Here is a 26,034-nt window from a genome sequence, read left to right on the forward strand (position 1 = left end):
TGATGCATTGCTACACTGTTCAAGTGCAAAATAACTGTATCAACAGCCTGTAGAGTGTGAATTTTATCCACTGCTGATTGACCATAAAAGCATGATTAATAATGCATTGGTAATCTGGTTGCAGTGCCAAGGAGCAATAAATACAATGTAGTAACACTTATGTCTTGTGAGATGGATGATGAGGCGTAGTGATGTTTGCACAGTGCGTCCTTCAGCCAGACTTGAGTTGCAGCGGTTTTGCTGTTCACACTTGAGGTTGGGCTGTAAAGGCTAGTGTTGGGTGATACGCCGCAATAACACAGTTACTGATAAGACATTGAAAGTGAACAGCAAATCTGGCCTGCTGCTTCACATTTGCACAACTGAGGCATCACTGTGGAAAGAGGGTTTCAGAGGTCTGACACTGACCTCTTCAATGGTTTCTAAATGCACACTGGCTCTTTTGTGTCATGCACTATGTATGTCTCCAAAAGCAAAATCATCACTGACCATTGTTCCTCAGTTCATGCTAAATGTTCACTTATCAAAGCACAACAGTGTGTGCACTGGCAGAATGAATTGTCACTTCCTATTCATCTATTTTCTTCTGCTTTTCTGGGACTGGGTCACAGTAGCAGCAGGCTAAATAAAGTAAGCCTGCAGAGCCTCTCTCTCATCCATATCGTCCAGCCCTTTTTGGTGATGGCTAAAATTTAATCCCTTTGGCATGTCCTTCCAGTTATTTGTGCAGCTGCCTCTACTGACTCGTTTCAGAGCAATGGAGCCTCGATTCTTCTCGGAGCTCCTTCAGGATGTGTGAGCTCCTCGCTCTCTTGCTCTTTCAGTAACTACACAAAACTCATACCAAGCTCGAGAGAGAGAGTTCATAGGTGAGATTCAGAATGCAGTCCAGTGAATGAAAAGCTTCTGCTGATGCAACACATTCACGGTCCATTTTGTCACCATCTGAGCTTCAGTGTTCCAGATATTCATTACTCTTGCAGATTTCTCACTTTTATTCCTGAGTTGCCTTGTAGTAGGTAGGGATTTGGGAATTTGATTCAGGTTAGCCTGCATGAATGTGATTTTACTAAATAAAACCTTTAATGCATTGGCGATGAAGATAAGTGGCTCTATAACCATGAAGTGAAAGAACGGTGATAATGGAAACCTACGTGTCTCTTGCACACATACGCAAACTGTGGTTCAATTTATAGGTTTGCAAACATTTATTTTCCAGCTGCAAACTTTGAAAGTTCTTGTGGAAACCAGCTCAAAATCTTTACAACCCTAATCTGAGTCTATAGAGAATAGGTGTCCACTTTTATTTTACAGTCTCTCTAGCCAGTAGGCATTCCCCAATTTCTTTATACTTTCCACCCTCCCTTCCTTTTTAAACATTCATCTGTCTACACATTACTGCTCTCTCTCCTGGTGTTAATACACCTGCAGCCTTTATCATAATAAAAATACTGTGAATCATTACCTGCTGTGTGCTACGTGCATGATCTCTTTCTGGCTCTCCTACTGTTTTTACTCAGTTTCTCCTTTTTTAACCTCTTCTGAGGGGAGAGCAAGCAATTCAGAGAGTGTGTGAAAGAAAGACACCAGATAGCGGTGCAGAGCGAGCAGACATGCCACAGCTAAGGGTGAGGATCGATGTGAATGACAAATAGCGGGGGAATTATAAAGAGTAAAGTCGGCGCTTCGTCAGCAGCGGGGCATCCTGTTGGAACTGGTGTTCAGCTCCATCACAGAACTAACTTGGGATACAGCATCCATGTAAATGTACACATTGGCAGGTCATATGATCTTCTGCGTATGACCTGCTGAGGACCACAGATGCAAATGAGCCTAAGCTAACTCGACATTTATGTTAATATTGTACATGCTACCTTTTCAAATAAAATGAATTAATAATGGGAATAATAATGATGCTCTTACTTTGAGGTCTTTTGACTGCAAGCGTGCATTGTTTGTGATGATGAAAAGTTCTGTTTCAGGCTAAGCATTAGGCTGTCAGGGAATGAGGTCATCTCGTTATCAGGCTTTAAAGTTTGTTTTGTTTTCCTTTTTTTTTTTTTAATACTTACAGTTTAGTCAGTCCTTCTGAATTATACAGGTTGAAACATCAGAACTGAAGTAACAATGCAGTATACTGGACATAAAATAGAACCAGGCAGACCAAATTTAGAGTCTTTAATTGTTGTAAATTTGGATGAAACATTGTTATTGAATCCTGCAGGCTTTGACGGTCTGAGAGGAAAAAATACAAACAAACAACCATTAAAAGAAAACTCATCAAATCAGACCATGTAAGTCATCCATTACAGGGTCTCACGTTCAGCACAGTTTTTTCCATTTCTGTTGTTTTCCATTAAGAAAATTGACTTCAGTTGAATTGAATTCAATCCAATATGAACAGTTTTTATCCATTAAAATCCACCGCAGTGCCTTTTTTTGTTTTCAAAGCACTGCTTAGCTGTGCACATTCACTGAAGACATCATCTGTAATACTTGATACATGAATTATACTTAGTAGAGTTGTGGTTGAGAATTTATCAAACACCTTTTAGTAACATTAGTGTTTATCAACCCATTGTTTTAACACCTCAAATTCACTCTGATTTGCAGTTTTTGACAGTTACTCAGACTGTTTTATAAGATGAGAATTTCCCCACAAGAAAATGGCCGTGTGTTTAAGGCGATGCATTGTCTGCAAACCTTGGACGGCTAGCTGTGTATCAGTTGGATTCTATTAGAAATAACAAGTCTCATTTTCTTTTTACCACTTTGGTTTGCAATTTGGACTTAAATATTTTCCACGTTCATTAAGTCCTGTGCTTAGTTTCTGCTGTGCTATTTTGTGCGTTAGTTTAATGTAGCGACAGATGAAAAGAGGACTCACATCAAAGTCATAATTATTATTTATCATTGGCTTCTGTGTTAACAAAAATGTACATAACAAGCTTCAGTGGAAGCAGTTAGTTTGTGCACCTGGTATCAAACTGAAATTAAATTGGCTCAAAGTGGAATATTTTCACATCTCATGAATTCTACTTGGAACAAAAATGAATGAAACAACAGCCTTATAGTGCGCCATGAAAAAGGGCACCTTAGAATAGACATACTAAGTATACTGGCCTGGCAAAGGTTTGACATTGTGTTCTGTTGGTGAGCTTTTTTTCAGAAACACCCTTATTTCTTTTTTTTTTTTCCCTGTTTTTTTAACTCCTTTTTCTCTTTTTTAAATACAGGTGAGAAGTATATTCCAGAGGACCTATGGGGAAGTAGTTGCACTGTCCCCTCCGGGAGAAGAGGAAATACGGCACTTCTTCTCTGACCTCCTGTTGGTTCAAGCAGCCAGGCCTCCACCACGCCTCAGGAATGCAGGTATCTATTTATGCATACATGAGTAGATAGCATAATGACTCATTTCTTCTGTCAGTGCTAGAGGGCAGTGTTGGCTGGTGTTGACTGCTTGTATTATTCCCTCTCTAGCTCTGGTTTCAGTTTGTTCAACACTCCTTTTATTTTGGATTAAGTGTAGACTGGAGGAGCAAATGTTATTTGATTGGTATGTTAAAAACGGTCCTCATGTGTGCGCGTTTGTGTACGTGTGTCCCTAATTCATATTCGCAGATCAAAGCTTTGTTTGACGTGTTCAGAATTGGTTTAATTTCACCTCAGCAAAAATATGTACAGATGTTAAGGTAATTAGGGTGGTGCACACAAAAATGTAAGATTGGCCCAGTGTGAAACCTGTGAATCCTGGACATTTCTATTTCTCAGCCACATCAAAATCAGGCCACAGCACCCCTCAATCACATCCCCATCCACCAGTACAATTACCCCCTGCTATTTCCCTACTGCTCAATCTCAGTGTTCCCAAAGTCTACTGTTCCAGTTCAATATGAGAATGCTGTCCACCGGGGCTTTCAAATGGAAATGGTGTCCAGCATTCATCTTTCGATTCCTGATTGATGCAAACCAGGGGGGTCCCCTGCTGTACTCGCTCTGTGCTCTTCAGGGGCTCTTGCCTCTCTAAGACAGCAGTCTGATTTCCCGCAGAGAGGCCAGTAGAAAAGCACGGAGAGGAATTGCTGTGAGAGGGCCCAGCTGCGATTAACCATAATTAGAATCAGGAGTTGGATTGCTGCTGCTGAGTGAAGCGCCCTTAGGTGCTGTAGAGGCCTCCTAACGATATCGGCTGATGCCTTGGGCAAGTATTGGTACCTCTAGAGACGAAGGGCGAAGATCTGCTGGCCTTGCTTTATCGCTTCGCCACTGGCCAAAGGCTGTTCCTAGGTGTATTTCAAAACCAGGGGAGTTTTTTTTTTCTTTTTCTTTTTTTTTCTTCTTTTGGCTGAATAATTAAATCCTAAATCTAGGGATGCACCTTCACTGCTTTTGACATTTATTACTGTTTTTCTTTGGAACAATAATTGTTTTACTGTTTAAATGTCCAAAGAGCGTATGATAAAGATAGACGGCTCCAATGAGCTATGAAACTGTTATTTATTGATTTTTTTCCCCCCAACAATTTCTTTGTTTTGATGGTGTAAAATCAGTAAGAAGCAGGAAAAGGTGACACCTAATTAAAAAAAAATGTCATTGGTCAGACAGTTATTTTTGTCTCAGCGTATACTTACTTAGTCCAATGAAGTAGAACATGTTTTAAGTTTGTTTGTTGTTTGCAATGGTGCTAAAAGGAAAAGGTCCATAATGACTGGTGTCTGATTTGTAAACCAAAGGATTTTGCTTAGCAGCATTACTTGTGCTGATAGTTGAGCCAAATCCTTTGTGCTTTGTTGCTAAGCTATAGACACTCACAGTTCTTAAATGTGTTAGATGGGTTTTTTTGTCTTGCTGGATGGATGGAAGCAGTGTGAAAACTTTATATACTTAATGCACTTTTCTTGCTTTTCGTCCTCAAACAGACAAGTGTGAAGAGGTTCTGCCAGTGGCGGAGGCTCCAGGCCCGAGAGTCCTTTCAGCAGAGGAACAGCGTCGCCTGGCTGAACAGGAGGAGAACACATTACGGGAGCTCAGGCTCTTTCTCAGGGACGTGACCAAGCGCCTGGCCACTGACAAACGTTTTAACATCTTCAGCAAGCCAGTTGACATTGAAGAGGTAAAGTGGAATTGATTTGTGGAGGAACTGACGCCAGCTTTGTCAAACTGTGAATGAGATCACAAACTGGGTGTTTATGTTTCAGGTGTCAGACTACCTGGAGGTGATTAGGCAGCCCATGGACCTATCCACTGTCATGACAAAGATTGACACCCACCAGTACTTGACAGCCAAGGACTTCTTGGTGGACATTGACCTCATCTGCAGTAATGCTTTAGAATACAATCCTGACAAGGACCCTGGAGGTGAGGAGAAGTAGTTGGGCTTGATTATGAATCCACGTACATAAATACAATCTCACCAGCAGGCTGTCACAAATGTAAAATAAAAAAATTAACAAACAAAAAAACGGATAAATAGTCTGTTATTACCAAGGTAGGCTGAGTATATCAGTTCTATCTCATAATTAACTCACAGATCTTACTTTGATATCAAGCTTTCTATACACCCCTTGGTAGGGAAGCAAATTAGAAAATTTTCCCAAAAGTTGTATAATTATTTAATCCCCAGCTTATTTGTGATATCATCCCTAAAACTGGCACAATATCTATAGAAAACTCCCAGTGTCCAATTTCCCTTGATGTTATATCAACATATCCAAATAAATATGAGCCTGTGTATCTCTAGTCATCGCTGTGTTCCATTAGACCACCACTGGTGAGTAAAAAGTAATTAGATGTAATACTTAATGACTTAAAAGGAGAGCTTCCAGGCGGTAAAATTACTTAAATATGGTTTTCTCTAACTTGGAAATTCAAATGCAGTACATACGGCCCCCCATGAAAATAGCATTTCCACAGTGTACTTCATGCTCTGTAGCTGTGGAAGGCTGCATATGCATTAAAATTTAATTTGTCTCCTTTCTTGCAGTTTGAACTGAATTTTACCCCGTCCACACTTCCATCTCAGCACCTTTTCTAGTCTTAGAATGAGCTTTATAAGGATTGGTGGAAAACACATGTAAACATAAATACATTTCATTTGCTATACCTTACACATATGTCTGAATTTTGCATGACAGGAAATGTTCTGGGGTGAATGGGTTCATTTAAGTTCATTTAGCTTCATGTAGTGCCAGTTCACAACCGCAACACAGCCTCCTCAAGGTGATGTGTTTTATGCAGAATTTACAATTAATATAATATAGCAGTTAGCATTAATATAATATATTATTATATAATTATATTATTATATAATATTGTTGCACCAAATGATTCAAATCTGACATAATGTTTACTGAAGGCAGCATGTGGCAGGCCTGCGTTAAAACATTCACTTAAAATTACTGTTTTAATTCATGCCTTGTGTGTTTAGCTGCCTCGGCACCCTTGCTAGAATATAGCTGCCCGATACTAATGGGAAGCAATTCTCTGCCCAAATGAATAAATCATATCTCTGTCTTTGCAGGCGAGGGCCTGGGTCATTTGTTGGAATGCAGGGCCTACAAATGATACACTAAAGGGAAAAAAAAATGCAATTAGGCAATTTAATAAAGAAGACTAACGAAGCATCTTGCCTGCTCACCCTGTGCTTGGCCCAGGGAATATGGCCCAGACCCTGCACAATTATGCTGCTTGGGAAGTTCTCCACCAGCTCTCATAGTGCTTGGGAAAGAACCTCATTATCCCTCTGTGGTCGGTTTCTCCTTGTCCTTCACACTGAGTTTAGCGTAAAGTCCTCCACGTACAGTCATGTTGATTTAGTTGCTTTATACCTCCCCACCTGGCTAAATAATTTGTGTAAAAATTGGGATATCTCTGTGCTCCACAGTACGACTCAGTGTTAGAAATACGTTTTAGCTGCTTGGGGGAAATGGCAATAACAACCCTTTAACTATAAAGGAACGCTAAAGCAACAGAGTTGCATGTCAGTCCGTCCTTGCCAGTTTTAGATGGGGAGGTTAGGCAGAGTCCATAAAGTTGCTGATGAGCTCTTGGCGTCCCACCTGGCCTTTGACACTTGTTCCACTGACAGGCATTTTTTGCCCTTATAATGCACTTGCGTGAGCATACTGTGAGACGTGCTCTGTCAGTAGAAAAACACACACACATACACCCAAATTGCCTCCATTGCAATTAAGCAGCGATCCTCCAATTAGACAAGGGAAGCTGGCAGATTGTGACCTCTGTGCCACTCTATGCCTGAACTCTTCTCCCACTGCCTGCTGTAATGAGAGACGGCCTGTTTACAGAGACTATGCTTTTAGCCTGCTTCTGCAGCTCTGCCTTTATTTTCCCTCCATGGTTGCAGAAGCAGGGGGAAAGGAGGATTTAATGATGCTGTGGCACATCTAAAGGGAACAAGGCCTGGAAGTTATAAAGGTGTAAGGACTGTGAGAGATAATGAGTGTGCATTTTAAAAATATTTCTCTTTTTATGTGCAATATATATGGTTGTGTTTGCATATAATGCACCCAACTTTGTCTTAAATGTTTGAAGTAGTGGCATTCCTGCTTTCATGTCTGCAGTTCTGCCCACTAACAGTTCTCACCAAAGCCAGCTCTATTCTTTCGTTGGTACTGTGAGAAAATTCTACACTCCCCTTTCTCACAGATACAGTGGAATGGGTTAGGCTTTCTATTGACTCTTTGCCTTGCCTGCTCGTTAGGGTATGGAGAGCATGCTTTCATGATGGGAGGCAAATGAATATTTAAAATGCCACAACAGAGATTTTGGTAGATGTCTGCACTATGTTCTCAGCATGTCTCTGAACATATGGCACATGAATGCAGACCTATACAGAAAGCCGTGGTTTGTGTGTTTCTTCATTTCTGTTGTTTTGTCGTCTCCTCCCTTCTCAGACAAGGTGATCAGGCACAGGGCGTGCAGTTTAAAGGACACAGCCCATGCCATATTCGCTGCCGAGCTGGACCCTGAGTTTGATCGCATGTGTGAAGAGATTAAGGAGGCACGCAGGAAGAGGGGTAAGAACGTCATTTAAATGGAGAAGTGGGGGGTCGCTGCAGATCCAAACATCCTAAATTAGCTGCTTATAAAAAAGAAGGAGACAGTTTTTCCAGGGTGATCATTTTAATAACTCTTACTTGTTAAACATCCAGTATTTTGTTAGAAGTGTTTTGCTGCTTTTCATTATATTGTTGTGTCAGCTGACTAATGATGACACTTAAAAGTACAATTTGTTTATCTGAATATATAAATATTTTGGGAAAATATTCAGGCTCAGCTCAATAATGAACTCAAGCCAGTTAATGTTAGCTGTGTGGTTCCCAGCCTGTCTGCTTTTTTTCCCCCCTCTCATCTTGAAAGTCTTTGATAGATTCTTTCAGAGAATAGAAATTTGCTTTTAGGAAGAAAATCTGTAGGGTAGCCCAGCAGTACTTGATGGAGCAGTCAGTTTTTAGTGCAGAGTATGTGGCACAAAAAGGAGTGGCGCCTCAGGCTCCAGTGTTTCAGACAGTACCTTCTGTGCTAGCTGTCTGCCTGACGCTCCATATTTGTACGCTCACCAAACAGCCCCAAGCAGTGCTGGGTGGACGGAGGGTAAATCTAAATTAGGCTTATGCACATAGAAGCACACAGGCAATGCAGTAATATGATGTGTTTTATGTATGCTGTCAAACACTGAGCACAAATCTGTATAATCTTGTTTAAATATTCCGATTGCTTTACATTCCCACATGGGAGTTAACATTAATTAACAACATTTTGTACAAAGAGCACAACACACTTGTTACATTCCTCTTAGTAATGTAAACCAGGACCAGATTGGGCTACAAATCGTATCTGTGTGGGCATATGCCGACAAAAAAAACAGGATGTGTTCAGTCCTTGCACTGACTTTTTTAGAAATGGACACAAAACTGCTCTTGAAGCTGAGGTTATCTTCCATCTTTGCCTCTCAAAGTGATGCGTCTGCCGGGGAACTGCACAAGAAGACCAAATTTCTCATATAAAACATAATCTGCAGTATGCACAGAGGTCTTATTGACATCAGCCACAGAGGCCTAACAGTTTTCTTGTCAAGCAAAAAAAAAAAGAGCCAATTTTCAGAAGTCACCCTGTTTCTTTTGATTTCCTCTTTTAGCAACTAAAAGCACAGGATGCTAAATGAATATTGCAGGAGCAGAAGTCAATTGCCTGAGAGGAGGAATACAGCAGTGTAAATATTTAATCTTCCAGTCAAGGTCCTGCTATAAAGCTATCAATTAGCCCAGCACTGCATGATGTCCAGCTGCAGCGGCATTCAAAACTCACAGTGCGTCCGGGGGGTGGGTGGGGGTTCCTCCCCCGTGACAAGATGAAAGGAGTTGTGATAAATTTGGCTAAAACCTTAAATATCGCTGGATGTTAGAGTTGAAATGTCTCATTTTCAGGGGCTTGCATGTCTCTACGCTTCCAGTTCTGTTTTTTCATTCCTGTCATACTCGAGCTCCGAGTGAAACATAACCATTGCAAATTATATCTTTGTAGTTTTAATATTAATGTCTGTGCTGAGTGACACACAGTTGTACTTCACTCGGCATATCACAACCCTTTGGTCATCTTTGTGTGTCACATCACATTTTTATCAATGTCTGCCAACGTACCTTCATAGCCTTTTGGTGTTTTATTCTCACATACACGCTGACACAATATACTGCCAGCAGCGTGTTTCAGAAGTGCTTTTCATGTTTACACACACCGAACTGCACACACACACAAAGCACAAAGAGTATTGTCCATTGTCGGTAACTGATCCTCTGTGGGCACCGCAGACCTTCTGACGCCGGCTCAGCTGTCAGCAGTTCCGGGTGCTGGTGCAACCAGGAAGCACCACAGTGTGGGAGAGGAGCAACCCAGGAGCAGCACTCAGGGTGATGCCACTGAGAAACATTGCACCACTAGTGAGTATTTATGCAATCTTTTAGACCACACACATACCCACAACGGGGTGGAAGATGAGCTCAACAGGCTGATCATGCACACGCTTGCCTTATAGTGTCAAGCAAATGCAGAAAAAACTCAGATTCTCTCCAAATACTGCGAGCCTTTCTGCTTGACTCACATTCACTCAAAACTTTTGACTCTCCCAAACACAGCAGCCAGCAGCTGTGTCGTACTGCAACAGAATACCAGATGTATGTGATTCTCAACACACACACACACACCAACCACACACCTGGCTCCTCACACACACGCATACATTTCTCAGCAGTGGAGAAGCAACACAGTGAGCAGCCTCATTAGCAAGGCTGCTCTCTTCTAACCATTCAGAACATGACCACACCACAGAGCAATTACATGCCCACCTGTGGCAAACGGCAGGTGCCTAAAGGTGAAGGGAGGGCCGGGAATGGATGGGGGGCAGACTAATGAGGCTGTTACCTTTTTACAAATCAAAGGTAAGCAGATTATGCAAGTAATCTGAAAAGATGTTCTCTAGCATTTACCTGGATAGGGTAAAGGAAGACTGAGATGCTAGCCAAAGGGTCTTCTGCAGCCATGAGATCAACAGAAAATGAAAAATTTAAAGATCACCGTTGAGACCCTCGCTTCTTTATAAAACTACATCATTACATAATGATGGTTAATTATGTGAGATGATCAAGTTTAATGACTGAAGCGGTAAAAGCTATTTAAAATGCTCTGTTGTGGCTTTTTTGTGTGCCTGTGTAGTGCCCCAGTCCAACACTAGGTGGTGCTTGTCTCTCATGAGAGTTTACCTAAAGGAACCCCTACTGTGTGAGTAAACCATGTGTTCTCTGAGGGAGATGGTGCCCTCTTGAGAGAGGAGGGCATCTTTTTTGAAAGGCAAACATCGGAGAACTCAAGCTCATTGCAACTCATCAGGTTCTGTTAAGGCCAAGAGTAACAGTTTGATAGTATGGAGGTAATATGTGCAGACTAATTTTCACCTAAACAGCAGTTCAGGGTTAACTAATGAAGCTTTGGTAGAAGACTTTAACATCACACTCCAACACAGTCCTGTTTCTACTCCTTTTTTTCTTCCAATGTAGCACTGGAGAAGTGGAAACAAATATATGTTATATTAGCCAGACTATTCATATTTTATATAATCTCCAATCCTGCTGCCTGTTGTATTGCATCACATGATATTATGCAAGTGTATTTAGTTTATTGTTATTTGCAATCAACTTATATTTGCAATATTTTTTCAGTAATATAATCTGTAAATAATCCAAACAAATCAGTGACAAAGTGAAAGAAGGGTCTAATTTATTAATCTGCACAGACCTTTTTTTTTTTCTTCTTTGTTTGATAACAGGTGACAGCCAGCTGTATGTGCTACCTTTAGCTGCAGTCTTTATCTATGAAGCTAAATGTCACAGATACTAACCAGCAATTTAAAAGCTCTTGGGAGAGTCGTTATCAGCCTCCACCAGAGACTTAATTAATTAGGCTAACTCAGGTGATTAATTGGTGACATTGGCAGCCAGTTCTCACCTGGTGCACCTCAGCAAGGCAGCTATTAGGCTAATTGAACCCGTTACGTGTCGAGATATGACAAAGCCACATAACAAAGGAATGGTACATCAGCTGGAAGAGATGCCAGAGCTGAAGAATCGTTCCTGAAATTGCACCCACTTCAGCCAGGTCATTCTGGGGTTGTTACCTTTCCCATGTTCTTCTGTGGAAGGGAAGGGCAGGACACTTGAAGGTCAAAGTTATCCTAGATCATTACCTTCCGGGGAGAGAGCCTATCTGGAGCTCTTTGGGCATCTGCAGCTCTATAGGGCTTTTATCTGTGCCACCACTCTCCCTCTCCTTCCATCCCTCTTTTCTGTTTGCCTGAAGCTGAGAATTGCCCATGACAGTCAGATATAACAGAGTGGTAGCAGGGATGCAATGCACTATTTGAAAGCATGGAGAAAGTTGCGTGGAAGGCTTTTTGAAAGGCTAGCGGTATTTCTGATTCAGGTGTTAAAAGCAGTTTGGGTAGATAAGCCGAGTTGTTGAGAATGTAGATGGTGGGCGGGCAGCTGCTGCTGCTACCAGCCCTCTCAGGGTTAGCAAGATGGAAGACCTTGCTGCTGTTAATGCACAGGGAAATGTGAAGGGCGATGGGGTTTCCATTAGAATCCATGGGTAGCTTTGTGATAGTTTCTCTGCTCCCCTCTCCTGGCCCTTTTTTCCTCACCCTCCCCCTTCTCCTGCCACCCCCTCCCAGGAGAAAAACCAAGGCCCATTACCTGGCCCAAAGGCTGGGTTCATTCATAGTGCATCACCACCAGCATTGGGTTCATGTGGAGTGCCTTCCTTTCATTCATAATTTAGCCCCATGTTTTCCTGATTCACTGATGACTGTTTTACAAGCTAAATCAGCAGGGTTTCTTTCTGTGACCATCAGAAGACAGCTGTTGATTAATTGCTTAACTGAACTGCAGTTTTTGATTATTCTCTCTTGCTTTGTCTCAAGTGGCCGGCTACATTTTCGCTTTGGCAAAGACTAAACTCGGTCTGTTTTGTTGGCACGGTTCACCAGTGCTTTTCTTTTGCTACTTATGAAGATTGTCCTATTCAACTGCTGAACTGTTTGTGGAAGACAAGAGTAATGATGCAGATGCTGCATAATGTGTCCTCCGCGTCACTCAATGGCACGCCCAAGGCAACAGCCACCCGGCTGCATTCATGGAGATGGAACACTGCTGCGCCTTGCCTCCCCAAGCCTGGTATCACAATAAACAGGCAGATCCTCTCTCCATTGCCAATGTCAATCCATCATAAGACCTTGATGGGGTATTTTAAAGTCACAATAAACACTCCTTTTACCTCAGGCTGAAGTAGTCACTGCATAAAAGGATGGCCTGGATTTTGGCTCAAAGGGACAGCAGGCACGCAGCTTGTGATTTGCTGTGATGGTTGCAGCGCACAAGGAAATGGGTTAATAGAAGGGCACTCTCTTTCATTTATAAACACAAAGCAGAGAATTTGGTTAACTTGATTTTCTCATCTGTGCCTTTCATATTTACATGGACCCACTAAATGAAGTTTTACCTTGAAGTCAGCGTGCCGAAGAAATGTTGAATCTGCAGCAGCTGCAAAGCGTTTGTTGTCTTTGTAGCTTTTATACAGCTCTGTTCTACAGGTGCTGCATGTAACCTAACGTTTCAGTTAAATGGAATACGGACGTACAATTAGCCAGTTTAGATTTCAGTCCAATCATCTCATTTAGTTTCCTCCATTTGCTAATTTTTTCTTAAGTACTTTAATAAGTTCCTTTATTTGATTTGATGTTATGGTTCAAAGTTGAAAAAAAGTAATAATGGCACTTGCCTGTTTAAGAGGCTGCTGTGTTTGCCAAATGAACTTTAAAACTTTGGACACTGTGTCTTTGATTTTCAATACCAGAACACAACTCTGTGGAAAGGTTTTAAGCACTCAGACTAAAGTTTAGATGCTTTTGAAAATAATGCCTTAAGTAGCTTTCATTTGTCATTACCTTCATACACATGGAGAAAAAAAGCGACTATTTTGTGTAAGCCTTCATGACATTCAAAACAGCACCAGTTCTCAGGTGCACACATGAACAGCTTTTGATAGTTCGCTTCAAACATGCCTAATTTCTTCTGTGGTTTTAGGCTGTCTCTGTTGTCTCTTCCCAGTGGGGGACCTGCCATTCCTTGCAGGACTTACTTTTCTTGTCACTGAATATGGTTCTTTATCATTACCTGTATATTTGGAGTTGTTATCTTGTTGAACGAAGTTGGGACCTGTCAGTTGCCTGCCTAACGATGTCTCATGAGAAGAATTAAACACCCTAAGGACCAAAACTTGTCATAAATTAAGGTTTTGTTTTGGAGGTTTTTGCAGTTACGTAACACATTCTTGTATTCAATTATCTAGATATTTCTTCATGATAGTTGTTGATCAAATATAGTAAATTGCACATTTCAGTTTACATTACATGTACTGCAAACCCTTGTAAACGCCATCTGGTACAGACCAGAGGTGATGAATCATCTTGTTGTGTGGATTTAATATTTCCTCAGCTTCTCAAGGGTCCAAATGAGAACATGCTGGTGGCCAGCAGCAGAAAACAAAGAACCTTGCCTAAAGCTGAGGTGATGATGTTATTATTAGTTATTAGAACTGGACACTGATTCTCCTCAAGCCACTTCTTGGCTACCAAGCAGAAGCAATCTTGAGCTGCACACTCTGACACCCCGTGGCAGTCACTAATAAAATCCGTGCAAAGCCCCGAGCATAAGCTGCCATTTTGTGGGCACAGATGCCTCTTGGATCATTGTGGCACCAAGCGTGAAATGAATGTAAAATTATCTGTGATGCCTCTTGCTTCAATTTATTGTTTTGGGGTGCAGATGAGCTGACATCAGTGTCAGCTTATCTGCACTAGTTAATGTCTTTGAAGATTCATTCTGCGTATGTGGATCTTTCCACTCCCAACGTATCTCCGTGCATTGCTGTTGCCACATGCTAAGTGTGCACAATTTACAGGGTTGTGTGATGAGGCTCTTCACAGGATTTTAATGTCTGTTTTTTATTTCTGTGCCATGCAGATAACCATATATATTATTTTAAACCGCTTACATTTCTGTCTGAAAGAAATGAGCCTGGAGAGTTGCACTAGAATGATTGAGCATCAGTGCTCAGTGTCTCTGTGCGTGCCCAATGACGACAAGCTGTGTTGCCTAAGGACGCTAGAAAAGGGGAGAGGTAGTGAGGGAAAGGGGGAAGTAAATGAGTGAGTGAGGGCGGGAGGCTTTTGAATGCTAGACAGAAAGTATTATAACGCTGACAATTCCCTATTATGATATATGGTTAATGCCTTTTCAGAGGCTGTGCTTAGTGTTGTACAGACAGATTAGGGCAAGGGTGAGTATGAAAATACTGCCAGTGCGTAGGTGTCCATTTTGCACAGTGTTGTTTTTATTATTTTTGTTGTTCTTTGTAGAGCTCGGTTGAGCCTAAAAGCTTTCATACAGTGTATTAACAGCGACATTTCTGCTGATGGACTGCTTTATCAAATGACTAAACCTCAAATGACACTCCCTTTGTTTTCTTTCTAGGAATATCTTCCGTCATTCCTGAGCTTCTGTTGGTAATAGACAGGTTTGAATTTTCACAAAGGACTGGCTTGCCTGCCATTCCAATTAAAGTGGATCTAGAGCTGTGCTTTCTGTGATAAAGGGGTTCTCCTTTTTTACTCTGCCTCTCTCCAACATTAGAGAGCAGCCCGGCATTCCAGCATTTAGTCTGTACTACAGACAGAAAATTATACAAGGCCTCCTGGGCTTTTACTCTCATTGTTTTTACCATAGTGCAGTCGATTAGTCAGTTTCAGTAAACATCAGAAGCTAGTAAACGGCAAGCAGCCTAATGGGGTGCATTCCCTCTCTCTGCCCGGTCCTGATAAGTTGTAATTGACTGGAACAATTGCACAAACATGATGCATTAGTGCTTGATTAGTTGAAATGACATATGGATTTGTTGATGAGGCCTAAATTGTCTTTTGAACTTCATGCAGTACTCAAACTCGGTTTTATAGGATGTGAACTGTTATGCGTGTTCCTATTAACATCCTGCTTTTTTCTAACGTTTGGGTTGGTTTGGACAGCACGCTAGCAACCTTTTTCTAAAATTCTTATTGAGTATTTTGCTCAAACATGCTTTACAAATTTTCACTCGAGTGGTTTTAATCCTTTGGCTTCAGCGGTTATTGGTAATGATACCGACACCTTTTTCCCCTCCTACAATAGAGAAGCTAATCTCTTTGGTGAAGATTAACTTTCCTTCATATAAACTCACCTATCCATGCTCACATCTCTAGAGATGCTTTAAGAGCCGAGTCACATTAGACCACCATAAGAATAGAAATGTGCGGTGACAAGCTTTTTAATTACATCAGCTTAGTCCTAGAATCACGTCTAGGCTAATCACCACATCTCCATTAAACCCGGAGATCAGATGCACTTTTTCTCTCCAAATACGTCACATTTTCAGCAAAAAAAGAGAGAAAAGAAATAACAATTTTTAATAATCACTAACCGCAACTTAATGTTCATACTTTTATAGAAATCAAGGATTTGACCCATATTTTGACTTATAAGCAGTCCATGTGGGCCCATAGTTTATCTTTTTTAGGCGCGTTTGTTTCCAAGTATGTCCTCTACAGTTAAAGGACCTGATCCGGAATGGTTGTAGTTTTGTACATCAAAATCAAAAAATCAAAGATCAAAAAAGCTATAGTAAAGAAAATGGATTAGACCTTTCCATCCAAATTCTATCTACTTTTTTACTTTTTTTTTTTGTATCTCTCACATGAAATGCCAATTACTCTGGGACAATTAAATGTTCGGTTCTCTTTCCCATGTAACACTTCCATTTCTGAGGGGCTTTTACTTATTTTATTCATCACTGCATTTTGTCTTTCTTAGGGACAAGTGACTGTAAATTGCTATGTTCACAGACCTTGAGCTATTCCCGTTTTGAAGTCAGGTCCTTAAGTATTTGGACAGTGACACAATTTTCATAACTTCCCTATAGTACCTCCCCCCCCCCACCACCAGGAGACTTGAAAATGAAGCAATCAAAATGTGATTGAAGTGTCATTTTGGAGCTTTAATTCCAGAGGTTCAAGAAAAGTTAGCCTAGGTATCTACACTTAAATGCAGTGTTTTCCTTGCTCAGATAGGCTTTTGAGGGGAGGCAATCAGCCTCTTGCCATATTTTCTGCGTGTTTTCTAGTGATCTGGGAAATAAAAAACAAAACAAAAACAGTTAATGAAAGTCATTAAAAAGAAAAAGGTAAAATAGAAAAAATGCTGGGGGTATCTCTTTTAGCTCTGGTTAAATCTAGTAGGTTTGGAGCATCATGACATTGAAGTAAGTGTGAATGACCTTGTGTAGCTAGTGTGACCCACCTGATACCACAGCCTGCTTAACAATAATATAAGGCAAGTGTGGGTAAAACTGAAGTGCCCAAGCTTCAGCTTAGGTCAGACCAGTAGCTGTAGCCCTAGCTATACTCATGCCCAAAACCAACTCCACTGTGGGCTAGTTTGAGATTACACACTCGGGGAAAACTGCCATTAGTTAGCATACCTGCCCACAGAGGCGAACCGTTTGGCGTTTTCAGCTGGCCATCATGAATCAAAAAGAAAATATTATATTTGTCTCAGAACCAAAATGTGCCTCTTTTAGTCTATTTGTGATTATTTTGTGTGTCTTACTATGTAACACAATGTTTGTTGCTTTGGCCGCAAACTGATACTAGACGATCAGGTTGTTAGCAACCAAACTTGGCACACATGTGCATCTTAGGGCCTTTAATGATCTTATCTATATTACAATTAATGACATCATAGCATTTATATACTTAAAACAACTCATATAACTATTATTTAAAAAAATAGCACCAAGAACATCTAATACCATGCAAAACTTTTTAAATGTGCATGATAAATTATGTTATCCCGTTGCCTGGCAGCCACCTGGTAACAGGTTAAAATGACCTCCTTTTTGCCTTTATGCACCTAAAACACCATACGAAAGCATCCTGTTGTAATGACAGTAACGTCTCTTTTTATTTTCACAAAAGCTGAATTAGAAATGATATAATGGCCACATGTTACCTAGCAACCTAGCAATGGCAAAAATGACCAATTTTTGTATTTCTGCATCTTATCACACCTTATAAGAGCATCATATCATTTTTATTTCACAGCCAACGGCACGAACAGACCAAATAATACTGTAGCATGGGCATGTGCTAGTGTTATCCAATATGTGGCAAGAATCTGCAGTCACATGTCATATTTTATATTAAGATGATTACCAGGATTCAGATGGTCTAAGTTTAATAAATGGCTATTGAATTGTGAAAGGAAAACTGCATATAGAAAGGTGTCTGTGTGGAGGAAAAGAATCTCAGTGTAAACATCGGTTAATTTAATATTCCTTTCTGCCAAGTCCTATTATCATACAGCTGTGACAACCAGAATCCTTTAACAGACTCACAGGGCATCTAATTGGTATCTAATCTAATCAATTTAGCACGTGTAAGACTTTCAGCAGAGTGCAATGGCTATCCCTCACTGTGAATGTGAAATGCCTCCTGATCTTGGCTTTTGTCAGATGGACAGTAAAATGAAACTAGGCCTAGCTGTGCCATTATATCCCAGAGTAATCTAACAGGTAATTTCCATGTAAGACACATGGATTATATGTTATTTTAATTTACCTGTGAAAGTTCACGGGGCTCCGCGAAGGTGTCACCATTTTAATATGTAGCAAAAACATGTGCATGCCAAGTGAAACTGTAGAAGTGTTTACAGACGATAAATAGATTAAAACTTAAATGCTACATTATGTTAGTGGCACCCACCTCCTGCTCTAACACAGATCTCTGGAGAGTATAGTGCTCCCGTTTTCTTCACGGTGTTTTATTTTACACTATAGCTGGCTGTTGAACATTACTGCCCTTGTCAAAAGACTTCTGCCAGGTGCATGATCATACTTTCTCCACTCCAAGAGGAGTGCTATTACTTGCAAATCAGTCAAAATGAGTCAACCGGTGCAGATCTCTCCACCCCCTCCCACTCCTGACTTACAACATGTGTGTATGCATGTTATTGCTGCAGGCGACAGACCTTTTTCCCCAGAATGCTTTCATGACCTGCTTTGTATGTGCATGTGTGCGTAGGCTGACATCTTCAATAGTTCTTGGAGCTGCTGGTGCGTGAGGGCATATCTGTCTTCTGTGAAGAGGGCACCACAGGCACTGTTATCCCACTGGCCATTTACTGAGCAGCAGAGAGGAGAAGGACAGGAAAAGATTGATGCTCTGACTGAATTATTTTCTCAGTTCTTCTTTCTTTGGCTGCATTTCCTCTTTGTAATACTACTGATATGCAGTAGCATTACTGCGTGGCAAGGTCTGACACAAAAGAAGCTATTTGTTGCACGTTACATTTTATTTAAGGCTGCTCGAATACAGCAAAAATCATGATCCCAATTTTAGTGAATAGCATGTTATTAATGAAATGATTTTTCTTTCATTTATACTTCATACAGTTATTGAACTTAAAGCATGCCTTTTTACTGGAGGGTTCCCTAATCTTTAAATATAATGGAAATGAAAAACAAACTGAAGAATGGAGGAGAGTGTGGCAACACAGGGAATTGCAGCAGGGAGTTTAAAGGCTCAGACTAACAGGTGACCAACTGGTGGTCGGCCTCCTACGTGGTAAGTTTACAGGTACAAGCAGGGGTGAAAAGAGCCCCAGGCAACAGTGGACCTGGTTGTCTCAGGAGACCTGTATAGTAGCCACGGGAAGAGCAACAGAGAAGCGGAGCTAACATCCAGCTGTCCCAACAGAAAGCAGACTGAGCGAGAAAGCTAGAGACAAAGGAAGCTGCAGGCAATTGTTAATAATCCTCCTCAGGTTCACTTATGGAAACCCTGTGAGTTTATCTTTCACTATAGAGTTTATTGACCGAAGGCTGTCTGCTTTGTTTTTGGGTTTTTTTTGTTTGTTTTTGAGGCATCTGTGCTGGAAATGAACAAAGAGCGAGTGATCCAGAGATTTCAGGGAGGGGCAAAAGGAAGGAAAAGGGGTGTGTGTGTGTGTGTGGGGGGTGTCTTTGGCTTACAATATAAGAACAATCAAGAGTGTAGCTGTGAAAGTGAATACAAAAAGTAAATTAAAATTTGCTGTATCGTGTGGCCTCCATTTTATTGAGGTTGAAATATTTATGTTTCTGTTTCGGTGTTGGTGAATAATCTGCAAATTCTGTGGTTTACCCATTAAAGTAAGTGCTTTTTGTTTACAGTGATGCTTACTGGTGTTGCAGATGGAGGTGCTCTTTGTGTGTGTGCGTGTGTTTGTGTGTTTTCTATTGTGACTTAATAGAATCAGTGTGCTGCACTTAGAAGAAAATTAACCCCTGGTTAACCTCTTTCACCATCACTGAACTTGCCAGGATACTCCCTGAGGTTATTGCTCCAGCCGACACAATAGCAAGAAAGGAAGCTTTCAACCTTTTTTATTGTGTATGGATTGTGTAAATGGTAGAAATTATTTGCCAGTGTAGCTTTAATTGTGCTAAACGGCAGAGGTTTCCTACTGGCAGAGCCAGGCTGCCTGTATATCCATGTGTCTTTGTGCTAAGCTACACTTACTGTTGCTTTGTTTAAAGTTCAGAAAAGTGGCATAAATCTTCTCACGAGACTCTTGGCAATAAAACGGTTTTATTTTTCAAAATGTTGAAGGAGTCTTTTGAACCAAGAATAGTGGCACGGCCTGAGGTGGAGGTGTGGTGGGTGAATGTGTGAAATGGGAAGGTAGTGACACGGCAATAGAGGGAAGTGACTGATCTCCTTAATTTCAAGAAGCAAGGAGCGGATCATTTATTGATCCAGACATTTCATTAAGTGTCAGTGCAAAGTGTCACATCAGTTGATAAACTAACAGCCGCCTTCCGTTCATGACTTGGAGACCCCGAGGCCGTGCGTCCCACGATGAACTTTCTCTTTTGTCTCCTCCAGCGTTTTATTTGTCATCTCGTGTTTTCTCGTCACTCATTCGTCTGCATATTCTCCTGTCTCCTACTTGAAGCCCACCAAGCATATATGGTACATGCTGCTGCTGCTACGTGCTGTTACATCATAGCTTGCAACCTGAAAAATAAGTAAAAAATTTTTATTTTTTTTTTAATTTAAAACCATTGTGATTAAAGTGTTTTTGTATACGATTTCATATATGAAGTCATGCTGTTGGACTGTATATGTAGAAGTGGAAGCAAAGCTAAAGGAAATCAAAGAGTCTATCTCAGACTGGCATCAGTGTTTGTATGAAGCTGAGCTTAAATGGCCTTGAGGCGTTTGAGAGTTATAAGTCAGTTTATCGCATGCATTAATTTGAGTGAGCAAAATTATATCCGCATTTATGAACCCATGAGGGACACACCATATAATTTTGATCTTTTTCTCATGTCCATAAGGATCAATAATTGGTGCAAACTGCACCTGTGTGTATCATGTCTGCACCTAATGTATTCTATACAGAGCATTTTTCATTTGCCGTTTGCCCCACTGGTATTGCTGGTTCAAATGAGTGAAGGCATCCTATTAAAAACCTTTTTACTTATACATCCTCATGATTTGCATTTTAAACAACCCTTTAAACAGGAGCATTTCCTAATATGGTTTTCCTTTTTTTATGTTTGCCTCTGTAAAAACAACATTTAATTCATTAATTTGGTTTAAGTTATCAGGAAGCAATGAACTGGAGTTTGTTCTGCAGTCAGGGCAGGGGATATGCAGCTTTTGTATTGCTTTAATTACTACTCAGTTGAATGATTTAGAAATGGCTGCAATCCCCAGAGAGGGATACAGCTGGGAAAATACAGTTTTTCAAGAATAAGTGCTTGTTGCTAGAGTTTAGAACAGCGTCGCCAAAATAGTGGTACTGTTCCTCATCTGAATTACAACGATGCTTTTGTTAGAAAAAAGGTGGTGACATTTAAGCATGTTCTACCTGGGGATAATTTTAAAGTAAAAATAATGTGCATTTTAAGTGAATAATCTGTAGACTTTGAGTGGCATGGTGTTTACCGTTTACTTTTACAGCATGTGTGTAGAAAGTCTTTTAAACTTTTAAGTTTGGGTCACAGCTCTTAACTCCAAGCTCCTCCCCATCTGTGTTGGGTGATCAGAGCTGGACTGATCGATACTTCATTAATGTTACTCAATTGAGGCCCCAACTTCAGTCGATTCCAGTGACCCGGGATGACAAAAAGCTGAGTTGGAAGCTGATCTGTTCCTGTCGTGGTGCTTTTTGGTTCTTTTCTTAGTTCTTTTGGAGCGTCATATTTTTAATTCAGATGGTGGATGCAGGTGGAAAATAAATGTGGACAAGGGAAACAGTGGGGATGTAATTCCCAGGGTTACCCATTCTATACCCATGCTTGCAGCGAATTCATGGTTGCCTACGTACTACATGTATGAAGGAACGTGCACAAAGTCTGGAAATGAAACAGTGCATCGTAAAGGTAATGTCATAAATTTAGAGCTTCTCACAAGGACACAATTTTAAAACCTTTTCATCCAGAGCACTGATCATAACAAATAAATATTTGTTTTATGCTGCTCACAGTGGTAGAGTACCACATATGCTTTTGGTTTCTGGAAAACACAAGTATTGATTTGTTATGAAATAACTTTTTTCGAGAGACATCCTAAGTAATAGGAGTGAGTCTTTAAATTTTGTGACTAGCCTATACTGTATGTCATAAAGTTTACTAGTGGTAATTTGCCTTTTCTCAACTTTCCCCCTTATTCAAAATGTGTCCTTATATCGCCAGAGTCACACTCTCATATTCTGGTTGTTTTTGTAATCTCTTAAATCTGGAAGTCTAATATCAGTGCCTTGTCTTCATTTCTCGAGAGCTGCAGTAAATTGACCTTACATTCAATAGCTTGACTCAATTGGATTCTGCTGTGACTAACACGCACACAAATCCTATGTGGTTATTAAATAACACATGTAAACACAGAAACAAAACCATCTGTATATTCACATATTTTCTTGGGAGCTCGTTTCCCTTAGTCCCATAATTTTGTAATATATTTCCCTGCATGAATGCACCGCTGTGTTGGCCTGCTGTCCCACATGCAAATTCATAGAATAAAATTACAGAGCAAGCTTTCTCTGTAAGCAAGGAAAATTTTGTTCATTGCCATGGAAACACACACTCCACGCCCTTCCACACACACGTAAATAGTGCACGCACATTCAGCAGGAAGGAGGTAAATGGGTTAGTAAACAACAGTGCATCTGTCCAGGTTAGGAGAGAAACATACTTGTGTAGAATGGACCAGGGAAACTCCTCAGACCAGTGCCGCTCACAAAATTAATGGACGTTAAAATTTATCTACAATTTCGACAGGGCCTCAAATTGTTTGTGAAATGTACGTCTAATTAAAAAGGCAGCAATGCTTACAGTGGTGATGACACACAAATCAATCATTAATTAAGTTTGTTCATTAAGATGAGTATGTAGTGTGTTAAAAGCTGTATCTCATATTTTAATAAAAAAAAAAAAAGCGAGAGACACAGTGAATTCTACAAATATATATTGGGCAAAGTACAGACATTAGCAGTCTCTTGACTATTTTTCTGAACTAACGACCTAACGGCAAAAAGGATTTTATGGATCAAACCAGAGAAGATTGGCGATTCATTTTTATATGCACTGTCTGCCACAGTTTAGTTTTATGTCTGTGTTCAACTGATGTTATTCTGAGAAGTGCTCATCACTTCATGGTGCTTAATTATGGTATGTGTCATGATTGCAGCTTTTAAACTCAGTAATTGTGGCAGCTTCATTGTCCTTTACATCACTGAAAGTAATAACTCATATCTGGGATATATTCGATCAACAGTGAAAAGTTTAAGCTTTACAGTGTAATTCTTCTTCTTTTCTTCTTTGGCATTGTTACATTGAGGAAGTGAGATCATTTTTTTGGCACACAGTGTTTGTCAGCTGATGTGTGAAGGGGTCACAATGAGAGAACATTGCAGTACGATGTAGAGCAGTATTTCTGCTTCTTAAAGGATACAGGGAAGAATTGTCATGTGTATTGTATGTCTGAGTTTAGAAGTTTTACACTTAGGGAAAAGATGAGAAAAGACTTCATTTATCCTTCCTCACCAAAAAAAGAGAAGTTTAAAAACTATGAATTTGATGATAAAACTGGAGTAAAATAAGATTAGTCTTTCTTTCTTTTCAGCTTAGCCGCTTATAAAGCCTTGAAAGTTACTCGTCCCTAACAAAGAAGGCATCAAGCACAGAAATCCCTCATCTTTTACTTTTTAATTAATTAGGATTGTATGTTAGTTTTTCAGATGTTAAACAAGTAATATAGCCAATGTCTAAAATGAACAGTGGACTGTGGTTTTGTGGCGCATCCTGTAAACTGGCGTCCAGTGAAAATAACCAGGTGTTTACTGTTGCCCACAAGGACTCCTGTTAAGCATTAGCAACAAAGATAAAAGATGTTATTCTCATAAAATGTTGAACATTTAATTTAAGAAACTTTCCTTTCTTAAAACTTTAACATTAATCAGCCCAGTGGGTTTTAGATTATGTAGGCCAAGAACTGATTAAGAATTAATAGTAGCTGAATGGATTGATTACCTTGATTTTGTTTCACTAGCTTAAAGGTATTCAGTAAGTATGACTTAGCACTGATAATGTGGCATTGAATCCATATTCCTAGCATATGCAGCCTATCTGAGGTGGATACACTTTATGGGCTTGTGTATCACGAGAGAATAAAACTAATGAATAGCATACGTACACCGCATTTCATAATGCTAATGGTATGTGGTTCTTCAGAGAGACTATAAACTGTATGATCTGGACAATAATGACAAGGCTTTGGGGTATTTACTGGGTCTATTGTGCTAAAGACCCAGTAAATGTTACTAGGTGAGAACTAGTAAGGTGGCCATCAGTACTTTTAAAGTGAGTAAACTGAGCAAGGTACTCAATCAGACGTAAATCGGGCACATTCACATTTATAGCCTTTATATAAAAAGACAGCAGCTCATTGGTTTGTGAAGTCTCGTCTCTAAGCTTTGAGCTGAGCATTTGGACCATTGCCAGCTTAGTGGCTTTAACTGAGAAACTGTGGGATGACCGCACACTCTAAAGCACATCCTCCTTTCTGATTTTTTTTTTTCCAACTCTATTAGGGCCCATTATTTATAAGATGAGCATTGTGTAGATAACATGAGACATAAAACTAGCAATTGAAAGGTTTTTCTTGGGAACCCGAGGCACCGATCCCTGGTGGCCATTACAAAGAATCCTGCTTTAAAGTACCTCAGCATTGGTTTACTTTTCAGACCCTAAAGCTATGTCCATATATTATAAGGTTTATAATTCAGATGACATCTGATTAATGGAAAGGAAGTCTGAAATGGGTTTGGATGTGACTTAAGAGTGGTGATCCAATTACAGTGTATCAGAAACATTGATTCACAATTCTTCCCAAAGGCATTGCCAGAGTATGCTGCTGATTTTTTCCATTGGTGTCACTGAACTGATTTATTTATTTAATACTTGCTTGCATGGCAGCTTGGATAGCAGTCTCCTGGGGCTTCTGCTTTCAAAACGTGTGTGAGTGCGTGTGTGTGTGTGTAGACCCGTACATGCACTGTGGATGGGTTAGACACTTTTAATTATTACAAAGTGCTCTGGTTCTCTTTCCCTTCGTCTTCCCGTCTCCCCGCCCCCATCAGCATATCTCCCCTCTGTGGTTGGCTCTTCATGCTCTAACGATTTTCATGCATTATTTAAGAGCTCACAATGACGAGTCATCTGCTGCCATTCCGACTCACCTTCTCTTCTCTCAGTAGGATGCTTCATATCTTGAATGGTGATAGCTGACCTCAGTAAGACCTCTTGTACTGAACTTTTATTTGTTTGTTTTGGTTTATGTGACAGTAGACGGAAACTGTGGGATGTATGCACCCAGGGAAATGAAGGGTCAGCAGAAAATTAGCCACTTTATATGAAGAAGCTGTGTTTTAAAACACCCAAAACAAAACAAAAACAAAAATGCATGCACCAAGGTAAAAGTTGAGGTAAGAAAGCAATATTTTCTCAGCAGAAATTGAAAAGAGCCATGCTGTGACTAATCGCTGGACTTGGCAAGGTGACGGTTCTACGTTAATACCAGCAACCTAATTCTGAAAAGTTGGGCAGCTGTGTAAAAATGAAAAGAAAAACAGAATGCAGTGATTTGGAAATCTCACATACCCATGTTTTATTTGCAACAGAACATAGAAAACATGTTTTGAACTGCCAATATATACCATTTTAAGAAAACATTAGGCAATTTATGGCAGCAAGACATCATAAAAACATTGAGACTTGGCCATGTTTACCACTGTACAGCAACCCCTCTTCTTTTAACAGACTGTAAACATC

The 26,034-nt window shown here is 40.3% G+C and overlaps 1 protein-coding gene across 2 annotated transcripts in view; it reads left to right on the forward strand.

Moving 5' to 3' along the window:
- atad2b (ATPase family AAA domain containing 2B) overlaps positions 1 to 26,034 on the forward strand; it is a 68,730-nt gene that overhangs the window by 14,325 nt on the left and 28,371 nt on the right. For both annotated transcript variants that reach the window (XM_005449769.4, XM_025898583.1), the window contains exons 20-24: positions 3,237 to 3,372; positions 4,920 to 5,113; positions 5,199 to 5,358; positions 7,914 to 8,036; positions 9,828 to 9,956. In XM_005449769.4, coding sequence (XP_005449826.1) covers positions 3,237 to 3,372; positions 4,920 to 5,113; positions 5,199 to 5,358; positions 7,914 to 8,036; positions 9,828 to 9,956 — 742 coding nt within the window. The remainder of the gene's footprint in view (positions 1 to 3,236; positions 3,373 to 4,919; positions 5,114 to 5,198; positions 5,359 to 7,913; positions 8,037 to 9,827; positions 9,957 to 26,034) is intronic.

This window comes from Oreochromis niloticus, linkage group LG15 (assembly GCF_001858045.2).
Source record: "Oreochromis niloticus isolate F11D_XX linkage group LG15, O_niloticus_UMD_NMBU, whole genome shotgun sequence".
NCBI lineage: Eukaryota > Metazoa > Chordata > Actinopteri > Cichliformes > Cichlidae > Oreochromis > Oreochromis niloticus.